General features: G+C 37.0%; 1 protein-coding gene across 4 annotated transcripts in view; it reads left to right on the plus strand.

The window, feature by feature from the left end:
• Positions 1-14,136, plus strand: part of PLCB1 (phospholipase C beta 1) — an 830,993-nt gene that overhangs the window by 669,665 nt on the left and 147,192 nt on the right. For all 4 annotated transcript variants that reach the window (XM_065920849.1, XM_065920850.1, XM_065920853.1 and 1 more), the window contains exons 16-19: positions 175-271; positions 2,571-2,655; positions 4,479-4,603; positions 9,812-9,966. In XM_065920849.1, the coding sequence (XP_065776921.1) occupies positions 175-271; positions 2,571-2,655; positions 4,479-4,603; positions 9,812-9,966 (462 nt within the window). The remainder of the gene's footprint in view (positions 1-174; positions 272-2,570; positions 2,656-4,478; positions 4,604-9,811; positions 9,967-14,136) is intronic.

The raw sequence follows: 14,136 nt of genomic DNA on the forward strand, positions 1-14,136 counted from the left end.
GCAAGGTGCTGCTTTTCCTTTCTCCTCTAATCCATTTTCTGTTGGCAATAATTGTTTTCAGAAAAGGAGTGGTCCTCTTCTGCCCTCATGGGTCGTTTGATCGTTGCCCTGGGAAAACAACCCTCACTAACATGATGCTGACTCTGGGAACATTGTTTTTACTCCTGCTTCCAGGGGACCGCAGGGAGCGAGGCCATGGCCACAGAAGAGATGTCTAATCTGGTGAACTATATCCAGCCAGTCAAGTTCGAGTCATTTGAAACTTCAAAAAGTAAGTTTTCCCTGGAGAAAAACCCCTAGTGTAGTATATAATCAGTATATTATACCCACAAGAAATTAGACCAAAAAAAATTACCCTTATTAGAACTATTCTATGAAGTATTTAATATATGCGTGTCTTTACTATCTGATTTTTATATATCTAAATAAACGTACATGGTAAGTAGCTTCATTGTGTCCAGCTCTTTGAGACTCTGTGGACTATAGCCCACCAGGCTCTTTTGTCCATGGGGTTCTCCAGGCAAGAATACTGGAGTGGGTTGCCATGCCCTTCTCCAGGGGATCTTTCTGACACAGGGATCCAACCAGAGTCTAAATCTCTTGCTTTGGCAGGCAGGTTCTTTACCACTAGGGCCACCTGGGAAGCCCCAGATATATGTAAATGTGTATTTATATGTATTGTATGCATCTATATAACCATATGAGAACATATTCAATGACATTTCCCCAAAATTCTTAGTAGACCTACAGGCTATACATGATTATCTAAGAGATACTAGACTAGTGTACAGTTAATTGAGGATTTTACATTGTTTTTCATTCGTAACCACACAGTGCAGTTATATAAATGACAGTGTTGAAATAAACTATTTAGCCATCCTTTAAAAGGAAGCAGAGACTTGATTGATCCTGATAAATAGAAATGGAACCAAATCAATTGACCCACATTTCATTTGTTCAGCCCATGTTTTATACACTTAGGGGAATATATAACTAACTTCACATCACTTGATGTTTTACTTCATCCGACAGCCCATCCATACTGGATGCAAGAGAAAGGAGCCCTTGTATCAAAGTGCTTAGTTGTGTCTGACTCTTTTTGCGACCCCATGGACTATAGTCCACCGGGCTCCTCTGTTCATTGAGTTTTCCGGGCAAGAATAGTGAAGTGGCTAGCCATTCCCTTCTCCAGGGATCGAACTGGGGTCTCTTGCGTTGCAGGCAGATTCTTTACTGTCTGACTCACCAGGGAAGCCTGACTTTCAATAAGGTTTAGACATAAAAATTTCAACAGTTTGTTTGATGTTATAATTACTAGTCTTCTTACCACAAGCTGTGAAACATCCTATAAAGTAGTTATTTTTATATTACTATAACTGTCTTTGGCTGTTAAATGTTTGTTTAATTCATGATTCAAAAGCTCCCAGACAAGTAGCCAAACTGGGAAGGAGCTGGTACATTTAGGCCCTTAGGAACCTGATAACAACAGCACCAGCCAAAGATGTGCAAACAAGTCCTTTCTCCTTGTATTTTACACCATTTTCTCACTTTTTTCAAAAGAACACTGCACATAGTTTACAAAGAACCTATTAAAGTGACTTAATTTTAATTAACAGCTGTGCTTAAAACAGTCATATGAAAGTAGAATTTTGATGGACCAAAATAAGAGAAACAAGGGTTTCCTTTAGAGTTGATTAAATTGGAGAAGGTGAAGAGGTGGATAAACGAGGAATGTGGGAATAACTAGGAAGAAAAATGAGGCTTTAATTATGGAAAATGGGCATCAAAGAGGGAACAATGCCGGACGGTAACTCAGTTTAAATCACTGAGCTCCGAGTGACATGTCTTTATATGTAGCAGTGTGATTTCTAGTTGGAAAGAGGTCAGAGAAGCTGTTTGGCTCTTTGCCTTTCTAAACTAAGATAACTTCTTTTGGTTTCTCTCACTCTAATTGGAAGCTTGGCTTTCGCTTTCGAGATGTTGCTCCGTGTCCAAGAATATTGATACCTTCTAGGACATTCACCTCTGTGGCCCCCAACATGTAATCTGAAAATGAGGCCATCCGACTGGAAAATGTTCAGGATCCTTCTGCTTTAAAATAACAAAATTCTAAGGTCACATTAGTTCTTCCAACCAAAGGGTACCTACAAGTTCGAGGTGATGACAGTTGTGGGTATAGTCGAGTAGAGGTAGTCAGCATCTGGAGGAATGTACATGTGGACGTGGTCTGTATTGTTAGTTCTTAGTGATGGCTTCAAGAAACCAATCTGAATGGATTTAGAACAAAAGGTCCTCTTTGACAGGTTAGCTTACCTGGCCACACTCTCCATGTCTAAAATTCATCTTCCAACACTGAGGCCACCATGTCCCTGACTTGCACGACACCTAACCAGGTAGCAAATATTAGAAGACACAACTAAGACTGAAAATTAAAATTAAAACAAAATTAAATATAAAAGTTATTTGAGGGTCTTTGCCCTCAGTTTCACGGGACATTTGTCTACTTCTTATGTGCTATTATTTATAACACTGAATTTTATTTCTCACTTTTTTTGCTTTTGTTAACACAGAAAGAAATAGAAGCTTCGAGATGTCTTCCTTTGTGGAAACCAAAGGTCTTGAGCAACTTACAAAGTCTCCGGTGGAATTTGTAGAGTATCCTTGATTTGACGGATGTGTGCTGAATTGACATTAATGAAGTCTTGTGCTATTGGTTTAATTTTTGTCTTTAATAAGGAAAAGGTGCATGAAATGGCTAAAGTCTGCCACTTGGGAGTGATAAATAGTTTCAGGTTTCTTATGCAATGGTGAGAGGGATAGTCTGGCCAGTGGAAGAGAACTGGCCTTGGAGTAAAGGAAGATTTCAAGGTTACCTTCACACTATCAAGCTCTTAATCCCTTGGCAATTCCAAGTTTTCTCACCTGTAAAACAGAAATGATGATACCAGCTTTGTGGCTTGCTGTTTGGGTTAGGGATCACATATGTAAAATGTGTGTGTGCATTTTATACATACGTAAAATATGATGTGCATAAAATGTATATTATATATATAATAGAGACACCTTTCTGGTGTCTCACATGCTTACATGTAATAGACGTCCAATCGAAAAATAGTTGGGATGATGATGAGACTCTAAATACATATTACTAATAACATATAATATATATAATAAATATATGTTACTAATAATGGATTTGTTGAGACTCCTGATGACAATTTTTTTATTTTATTCCTGAATTGAAATAAAATGGCACGCACATTTGAATTTTTTCATAAAATTAATATTAAATGTCCTAGTTATATAAAAGAAAAGAAATCATCTTTAAAGTTCATTAACAATAGGGAAGGAAACAGGTGTTAACTCCATAAACAAAGTGATGATTGACATAATCATTAGTAATCAATAAGTACTAACTACATGGTAGACCTTTGTTAGGTCTTAATGTAATCCTCACAACAGCCCTATGATGTAAGAATCATATATCTTTTATAGATGAAGAAACTGAGGCACAGAAAAGGGAAATAACTTGTCCTGGATCATGCAGCTAACAAGTTTCAGGTTAAATTTCAAACCCTCTTTGGCCTAAGTCCCCTGTCAAACCCAGAACCTGCACTGACCTCTGCCAAACTTGGTAATGTGTGTGCATGTGTGTGTGCGTGTGTGTGTCTGTGTGTGTGTGTGCTCAGTTGCTCAGTTATGTCTGACTCTTTGCAATCCCATGGACTGTAGCCTGTCAGGCTCCTCTGTTCATGGGATTTTTCAGGCAAGAATACTGGAGGAGGTTGCATCTCCTACTGCAGGGGATCTCCCTAACCCAGGGGTCTAACCTGTGTTTCTTGCATTTCCTGCATTGGCAAGAGGGTTCTTTAAAGCTTGATAATAGCAATAATTAATTATGTTTTAAAGACATAGCATCATTCAATAACTAAAAGGTTCTCAGGATGGAAAACTGATGATGGTAGGATTCAAAATATGAGTCAAAATCTTCTGTGCTATATTAACCTTGTTATCAATCATAAAGAGTACCATAGTTTTGGCAAAGAGCATTCCCTGAGAAGGTTAAGAAAATGAGCAGAGAGCATTTCAAAAATAGCTGTACAGTTCATGTTATCTGCTTCTGCCAAGCACAATATCATCCTGTCCCATGATTTGCTACATTCGGATTTCCTTTTATGTCCTTAATCACTAAGCCAGTCCTTAATAATCTCCAAAAAATTGTGTTGACTCAACCATTTTTGCTGCCTCATTAGTTTTTACCCACAAGGCTCTGCAAAGATGATGCTCCATTTGTATTATAAAAGCACATTTATTCTGTTTGTTCAGAAAGCTTTTTACATATTTCACTCACAAGTCCAATGAGATCTTCCATTTTTAATTCATTTCCCCCTCAGAGAAAGATGGGAAGCAGCTTCTCAGTTAATATTATTGGCTAATTCTTTTTGTAATTGTATTCACTACTTAACATGATGGTCCAGATATAACAAAATGCAGCTTAGCAGGATATATCCAAAGGGAACACGCGTGGATTCATCCAACTATATGCCTCAACTCTTCTGGAATGCAGGCTGCCAAATGGTTGCCCTTAATTTCCAAACAGTGGGTAAGTCGCACAGTTAGTATTCATTTCCATCCTATAAAAGCCACATTTCCAAGTGCCTGAAAATCATCCCGAGGAGGAGAAAGACTGCCAGGCTGGATTGAAAAAATAAACAAAACACATTTTCATAAAGAAAATACCATTACCAAAAAAGGCAAATTTTGAATATTGAGGAATTATCTCTGATAGTTTGTGGATGTCTTTATTTTGACTTGTTTTACTTATTTTCAGGCAAATTTTTACACTTTTAGAAGTAATACACATTTATTCTAAAAAATATAAATTCAAAATAAGTATAAAAAAATAATAAAGCTTCCAGGAATGTTACCACTGAGAGATTCTCTCAACATTGTTAACTTTGTGATCTATAAGGTTTTTGGCTATGCATATACATGCTTTTTCACTTAATACCTTGTTAAAATATATATCTTCATATATATTTAAATATTATATGGAAACATGAATTTTAATAGATGTATATTAAGTACATCTCAGAATTAACTATAGCACATTTCCTATCACTGAACTTGAGGACATTTTTTTTCTGCTATAAATAATGCCCTGAGAACAGGCTGAAATATAAATTGTCAAGTTTATCTCCTAATGTTCTTTTGGAAAAGTTCCTAAAATAGAATTAAAAGAAGTGAAAGTTTTAAGAACCTTTGTACAATGCCAAATTGTACATCAAAAATGTGGCATGAGATTTCTTCTCAATCAGCAATGTATGATATGTTTTTCCCTCACATTTGTGATCTTAGTTAAGTATTATTATTAAATAATAGTAGTAATTCAGACAACTATCTCCTTGTTCTTTTTCATTTCATTTCTTTGAGTGTTGAAGTTGAACCTTGTAAGTTTGTGTTTCTATTTTTGTCATTGTTAAGTAATTAAGTCTGTGCAACTCTTTGCAACCCCATGGACTGCAGTACCCCAGGCTGTCCTCCATTCTCCTCACTGTCCACTGTCCTCTGTTATCTCCTGGAGTTTGCTCAAATTCATGTTTGTGCTACACTATCTCCTGGAGTTTGCTCAAATTCAAATTCATCATAGTCAGTGATGCCATCCAACCATCTCCTCCTCTGCTCCCCTTCTCCCACCTTAAATCTTTCCCAGCATCGGGGTCTTTTCCATTGAGTTAGCTCCTCTATCAGGTAGCGAAAGTACTGGAGCTTCAGCTTCAGCATCAGTCCTTCCAATTAATATTCAGGACTGATTTCCTTTAGGATGGACTGGTTTGGTGTCCTTGAAGTCCAAAAGACTCTCAATTCTTTGGTGCTCAGCCTTCTTTGTGGTCCATTTCTCACATCCATACATGACTACTGGAAAACCATAACTTTGTATGGGACGTTTGTTGGCAAAGTCATGTCTCTGCTTTTTAATATGCTGTCTAGGTTTGTCATAGTTTTCCTTCCAAGGAGCAAGCATCTTTTAATTTCATGGCTGCAGTCACCATCTTTGGAGCCCAAGAAAAGCAAATATGTCATTGCTTCCACTTTTTCCCCTTCTATTTGCCATGAAATGAGGGGACTGGATGTCATGATCTTAGTTTTTGAATGTTGAGCTTCAAGCCAGCCTTTTCGGTCTTCTCTTTCACTTTCATCAAGAGGCTTTTTAGTTCTTCACTTTTTGCCAGTAGAGTGGTATCATCTGCATATCTGAGGTTGTTGATATTTCTCCCAGCAGTTCTGACTCCAGCCTGTGATTCATCCAGCCTGAGATTTCCCATGATGTACTCTGCATGTACTTTAATTAAGCAGGATGACAAGATACAGTTTTGTCGTACTTCTTTCCCACAGTTGAACCAGTGAATTTCTATGACTGGTTCTAACTGTTGCTTCTTGACCTATATACAGGTTTCTCAAGAGATAAGATGGTCTGGTATTGCTGTCTCTTTAAGAATTTCCCACAGTTTGTTGTGATCCACACAGTCTAAGGCTTCAGCATAGTCAATGAAGCAGAAGTAGATGTTTTTCTGGAATTCCCTTGCTTTCTCTATGATCCAATGAATGTTGACAGTTTGATCTCTGGTTCCTCTACCTTTTCTAAACTCAGCTGGTACATCTGGAAGTTCTCAGTTCACATACTGCTGAAGCCTAGCCTGAAGGATTTTGACCGTAAACTGACTAGCACGTGAAATGAGCACAATAGTCCAGTAGTTTGAGCATTCTTTGGCATTGCCTTTCTTTGGGATTGGAATGAAAGCTGACCTTTTCCAGTCCTCTGGCCACTGCTGAGTTTCCATATTTGTTGACAGATTGAGTACAGAACTTTACCGCATCCTTTTTAGAATTTGAAATAGCTTACCGATGCTTTTACCACCACTAGCTTTGTTCATAGTAATGCTTCCTAAGGCCCACTTGACTTCACACTCTAGGATATCTGGCTCAAGGTGAGTGATCACAATATCATGGTTTTCTGGGTCATTAAGACCTGTTTTGTACAGTTCTGTATATTCTTGGCACCTCTTCTTAATCTCTTCTGATTCTTTTAGGTCCTTACCATTTCTGTCCTTTATTGTGCCCATCCTTGCATGAAATATTCCCTTGATATTTCCAATTTTCTTAGAGAGATCTCTAGTCTTACTCATTCTAGTGTTTTCCTCTGCTTCTTTGCATACTTCATTTAAGAAGGCCTTCTCATCTCTCCTTGCTTGTCTGGAACTCTCCTTTCAGTTGGGTTTATCTTTTCCTTTCTCCTCTGTCTTTTGCTTCACTTCTTTCCTCAGCTGTGTGTAAAGCCTGCTAGACAACCACTTTGCCTTGTTGCACTTCTTTTTCTTTGGGATGGTTTTAGTCACTGCCCCCTGTATAGTGTTGGGAACTCCTGTCCATAGTTCTTCAGGCACTCTGTCTACCAGATCTGATCCCTTGAATCTATTGATTCCCCTCCACTGTATAACCATAAGGGATTTGATTTAGGTCATACCTGAATGGCCTCATGATTTTCCCTACACTTTTAAATTTAAGTCTGAATTTTGCAATAAGGAACTGATGATCTGAGCCCCAGTCAGCTCCAGGCCTTGTTTTTGCTGACTGTATAGAGCTTCTCCATCTTTGGCTGCAAATAATATAATCAATCTGATTTCTGTATTGACCATCTAGTGATGTCTGTGTGTGGAGTCCTCCTGTGTTGTTGGAAGAGGGTGTTGCTATGACCAGTGCGTTCTCTTGGCAGAACTCTGTTAGCCTTTGCCCTGCTTCGTTCTGTACTCCAAAGCCAAACTTGCCTGTTCCTCCAGGTATTTCTTGACTTCCTACTTCTGCATTGCAATCCCCTATGATGGAATGATATGATTTTTATTTTTGCATTTCTGCTTTTATTCAGGACTGCTGTCAATTTTTCTGTTCATTTATAACAGTACTTTTTACATAAAAGTCGTGTTGTCTTATTTTGTGGAAGAGATGAGATCGAATTGATTAATGTTTTATTTTATGGAATCTTAGTTTACCCTTACACTTACAAGCTCCACATCTGAGAATCAATCCAGGCTTACTTCTATTTCTTTCATAATTTCTTTTTCACATGTAATTTAACCCTATCATCCACACAGATTTAATTTTCATGTATAATATTGGTAAGAGATCAGTCTTTTCTATGAGAGGTTGCCTTTTTCATTGTTAATCTGGGTCCATTCTTTCAGTTTGTAAGTCTCCATTAATAAATTTTTCACCTGCCTGGAGCCAATAACTTTGTTATTATTATGATGTTTCATAATATGGCTTAATATGTGGGAGAGGAAATTCTCCTTTTCTCTTACTGTTCAGTGTTTCTTTGCTTTGGACTAACTGTTCTAAAATAATATTAACTAATAGTATTAAGATTGGGCACTTCATCTTGACACTAATGAAAATGTCACATCATGATGCCAATGAGTAGATGCTGGCTGTGACTTTGAGACAGTCTTTTACACACAAAAGGAATCTACACTTGGCCTAAATGACAACACTGGTTTTAGGAATTTATGTTGAATATTATTAAATGTCTCTTTGACATCTATTGGGATGATCATATGGTCATTTCTTCTTTGTGACAAATGTCATAAATTTTATTAGTATATCTCTAATATGTAAGTGTCCTTTTGTTCCTGAGAAAAATTCTACTTGCTTATGTATTGTTTTTTTAGAAAATATGACTTGACAATTAATTTTTAGGCTTTTGAAGTTAATTTTTTTCAAGCATAAGTTTGGTAGTTTATCCAATTTTGGTATCATAGTCATAATAACTTATAAAATCATAGATAAAAATTCACTTATTTTTCCCTGCTCTAAAAGCGATTTGTTACATGAAACTTTGAAATAATTCTATTATCACTTCTTTACTGCCTATCTAAGTAGAGATGAGTTGTAACTCAGACAATCTGGAACAAATTGATAGCTTCTCAAATTCATTATGACTTTAAAGCTTGTTTGTTTAGCTCTAGCAATTGCAAATAATGTAGACATTTATTTCCTACATTGATCAAGTCTTCGCACACTTTGACCAGGAATCTTTGTCCATTAGAATCAAGTCAATGGGTGATTAGTTATTGGTAGTAAGTAATCAAACAAATAAAAAAATTTTTAAGAAAATCTTTCTCCTATAAATTAAAAAAAGAATTATAGTATCTACTGTTGATTATGTATGAAGAAATCCATCCTCAAAAACATGGATTGGAGTTTTAAACTTTCTGAAGAGCATCTTAGTAAGAATTATCAAAGGGCTTTTCCAACAAACATATTTTCTGACCTAGAAAATTCACTCCTAAGCATTAATGATGTCTTCAAAGATTTCACCACAACAGTGTGGTAAAATCAAAACATTATATATAAATGATAAAAGTTTGGAAGAGACATAAATATGTCCAGAGTGGGGCCTGGTATAGTCTGTGTATTCAGGTATATCTATTCAAAAATGTTTTATACAGTTGTTAAAATTAAAGCAGATGAATATTTAATAAAATGGACATACTACATACATTTTATATATTCAAATATATGAATATATTTTAGATAGAAAAACAGAATCTACACCAACCTGTTGGCAGTGGTTTACCTCTTGATTTGGAGATGACAGCTCAGTTGTGTTTTTTTTTCTTGTCTGGGTTTCCTAAGTTTCTATAATGATTAAGTCTTTTTTCTTAAAGAGGGAGAAGAAATGTACTATAATACAATCTTACGTTCTTGCTGCAAATGTAAATACAGTCCCAGTAAGGTTTGTGTCTTTTATACACAGACCTGGCTATGCAGATAAACATGGGGATGTATGAATACAATGGCAAGAGTGGCTACAGGCTGAAGCCGGAGTTCATGAGGAGACCTGACAAGCACTTTGATCCATTCACAGAAGGCATCGTGGATGGCATAGTGGCCAACACTTTATCTGTTAAGGTATGTTCACCCCATCACACAACTGTACCCAGCAAAAGTCTTCAACAGCACCTATTTTGTGTAAAGTAGTTTAGTCAGTAAGTGTTTACTTCCCAGTAAAGTCTTCACTTCCTTTGTATATTTTTTTAATTTAATTTAAAGACTGAATTCATATTAAAAGTTTTCAAAAGCTATATGCACAAGATGCCCCATTTTTTAATGGGCTAAAAATCAGATCCAAAATCAGTGAAGCAAGTTGCTGAGATTCACCATGGCTAGTCCTTTCTTTTGGTGCAAAGATTCTACAGAGAAATGTACCACGAAATTTGTGTGTGTGTGGACACTCAGTCGTGTCCACCTCTTTGCAAACCCATGGACTGTAGTCTGCTAGGCTCCTCTGTTTATGGGTTTCTCCAGGCAAGAATATGGAGAGGGGAATTCCCTTCTCCAGGGGATCTTCCCGGCACAGGGATCAAACCCAGATCTTCTGCATTGCAGGTGGATTTTTTACTGTCTGAGCCACCAGGAAAGTCAAAACCACAAAAATTAGTGATTCATATTGGAGAAATCTGGTCTTCCCTCCCACCGTTAGTTTTAGAAAAATAGCCATAATGAACAAAATTAGAGAAAATAAAGGCATTCTCTCAATAAATTATTAAAGATTGAATAAAAGTTCTCCAGTTAACATAGCATGTCTTTTGAAAATCTCTCAGAGTATTCAGGAATTTATAACATATAATGAGTAATGATATTAAGGGCTTCCCTGGTGGCTTAAATATAAGAATCATATCATTAAACATACATCTGACCCTCAAAAAATTAATTGCAAATGATTTCTGCAGTCTTTGAAATTTATTTTACAGGAGATACAAGGTATTTTTTTAACTGTGAGAAAATATTTTTAATACTATAAATGGGAAATTGTTTTTATAAAAAACCTTTTATATGAACCCTATAAGCCATTGTTTGTTGTAGCTAAGTTTCATTTACTTTTTAAAAGTTCCATTTCTTTTCTGTTTAACTGGATAATTGCAGCACTAAGAAACCTTTTTAATAAAGCATAAATGTAATTTTCCAGTTGACCCTAAACCAAAAGCATATAAAAAACTGTGTAAAAAAAGTACTCTATATAGTCCATGAGGTTGCAAAGAGATATGACTTAGTGACTGAACAATAACGACAACAATTTCACTAATTTATATCTATTCTAAGCTTGTTGAACCCATTTTTACTTTAAAATTTATGTCATTTACACCAGAGATTAAAAATAAAGTTGTACTGGAGTGTCTCTCAATGATATCATTTGAAATTATTTCACCCCATATATCTGCCAAGTGGAGTTGGCAGAATTAGAGCTTCAAGATTATATTTAGTTTAGGAAATTGTTTTCAGCAAAGGATGTTTAATGCCTGTCAAGTTTGATTAAGATAAACTCAAGCATCACTCACAGATAAAAAGCTATTTTAGAATTTTTGTCAACTGTAGTTGTAGTCAGGTCAAACTGATAGTAATATTTTATCAAAATAATCTTTTGTCCTTGTTTGCTGATTCATCTCATTTTATATGTTTGCTCTGTTGTTTATTCTTTCTTGAAAATTCTACTGTGTAAGTGCTTATAACAATCACATAGAGAAACTGGGGAAAACAGTTGAGTCCCAGACGGGTATACACTGCTGCCCAAGTCCAAAGTGGAGACACTGCTCTAGAGATGTCAGTGTCCTCTGAATGGACAGGCCATAATGCCTCAGAGACCCTGCAGTAGAATCCTGCCTTCACCATGATGGCTGGGGCCAAAATGCAGCTCACATCAGCCCAGTACTGCCTTTGTTTTGATCCCCTGACATAGACTTTATAATGCTGGAATGGACTTCTGAGCTCTGGTGGTGTTCCATGATCCTATTTTACTGATGAGAACACTGAGGCTCAGTGTTATTAGTTTAGTTAAGAAGTCTGTTTTAATCAAAATCTTAAGCATGTTGTCACTACCCTGGGGGTCCAGTGGTTAAGACTCCACACTGCCAATGCAGGGGGAGCGGGTTCAATCACTGGGTGGGGAACTAAGATCCACATGCTGGGCAGACAAAGATAACAAAAGGAAAACCAAAAATTTAAAACAATATATTCGTTAAAAAAAAAATCTTAAGCACACACCATCTTTGATGCATCTGAATTCCCAGCATGATTCACTTAACTTGAAGTTTCAAACATGCTATAAAATGTCTGCTAAGTAGTTCTCATGTAGAACCTCAAAGGAAACAAAGAGATGGTTAATTGCAGGTCTCAGGCACTCAGGCACAGAGACCAGGATTCAGGAGAAATGCGTTTTCCCGGGGTTAATGCAAACAGCCTCTTCCTCATAACTTTCTAACTTGCACGGCATCTCTGGCCACATCAGCGTGCAGCTGCCTTTGGCCTCCCCCGTCTCCATGGCCACCCCCAGGCTGCCATTGTGGCCGTTTCTGGCCCAGCCATCATCTTGGTGATTCTGTCTCCTTTCACTGACTGGAGCTCAGAAAGTGAAGCTTTGTCAATCAGATAACACAAATCACTGAGTCCGTTCCACCAACACTTGCTTTCCACGTTTCCCTCTCTGTTGTTAAAGCAGAAGGACATCATGTCTGTCTCCACTAACTTTTATAACATCCGAGAACCCCTCAGATTCTGAAAATTATTCACGTGTAGTTTTAAAATCTCATTTAATTGCACAGTTATTAGCTTTATAGCTATATCATTAGCTTTATAACTAGGCAGAGGATACCACAATCATGTGGATGGTTAACCAGTGTGGTTAGGAGTGATAATAAATTGAGTTTAATAGTTTAAAGTTGGTATTTGTTTTTAGTATTTTTATCATTATTGTGGCTTTTTATTAAAGTGTAACAACTTTGAGAATTGGAGTAGCATGGTATTATGACTACTCTATCAAGTTGAATTTTATGAACAAGAAGTTTTCTTTAATGCTAGACTTTCTATTATGCTTTGAGTTAAATTCGTACTCTGAAGCAACTTTTTAATTTCATCTACAATCATGCTTCAACATCAGTCCTTCCAATGAATATTCAGGACTGATTTCCTTTAGGATGGACTGGTTGGATCTCCTTGCAGTCCAAGTGACTCGCAAGAGTCTTCTCCAACACCACAGTTCAAAAGCATCAATTCTTCGGCGCTCAGCTTTATTTATAGTCCAACTCTCACATCCATACATGACCACTGGAAAAACCATCGCTTTGACTAGACGGACCTTTGTTGGAAAAGTAATGTCTCTGCTTTTCAATATGCTGTCTAGGTTGGTCATAACTTTTCTTCCAAGGAGTAAGTGTCTTTTAATTTCATTTAATTTTCACTTTAATTTTCATTTTGGAACCCCCAAAATAAAGTCTGCCACTGTTTCCACTGGTTCCCCATCTATTTGCCATGAAGTAATGGGAGCAGATGCCCTGATCTTTGTTTTCTGAATGTTGAGTTTTAAGCCAACTTTTTCACTCTCCTCTTTCACTTTCATCAAGAGGCTCTTTAGTTCCTCTTCACTTTCTGCCATAAGGGTGTTGTCATCTACATATCTGAGGTTATTGGTATGTCTCCCAGCAATCTTGATTCCAGCTTGTGCTTCATCCAGCCCAGCGTTTCTCATGATGTACTCTGCATATACGTTAAATAAGCAGGGTGACAATATACAGCCTTGACATACTCCTTTTCCTATTTGGAACCAGTCTGTTGTTCCATGTCCAGTTCTAACTGTTGCTTCCTGACCTGCATACAGATTTCTCAAGAGGCAGGTTAGGTGGTCTGAACTCATGTTGAATGACTGAGGTTGAAGCTGAAATGCCAATACTTTAGCCACCTGATGTGAAGACCTGAGTCATTTGAAAAGACCCTGGTGCTGGGAAAGATTGAAGGTGGGAGGAGAAAGGGATGACAGAGGATGAGATGGTTGGATGGCATCACTGACTCAATGGATGTGAATTTGAGTAAACTCTGGGAGTTGGTGATAGATAGTGAGGCCTGTCATGCTGCAGTCCATGGTGTCACAAAGAGTCAGACACAACTGAGTGACTGAACTGAACTGAACTGAACAATCATGCTAAAATGAGAATTTTTTTCTCTTATAAAGTTTTTAAGTATTAGAAAAATCTTTATATTCAGTTGGCTCTAAAAATCAATTTTTAACTTTTAATAGATAGTATCTCTCAA

Source organism: Muntiacus reevesi, chromosome 2, assembly GCF_963930625.1.
Source record: "Muntiacus reevesi chromosome 2, mMunRee1.1, whole genome shotgun sequence".
NCBI lineage: Eukaryota > Metazoa > Chordata > Mammalia > Artiodactyla > Cervidae > Muntiacus > Muntiacus reevesi.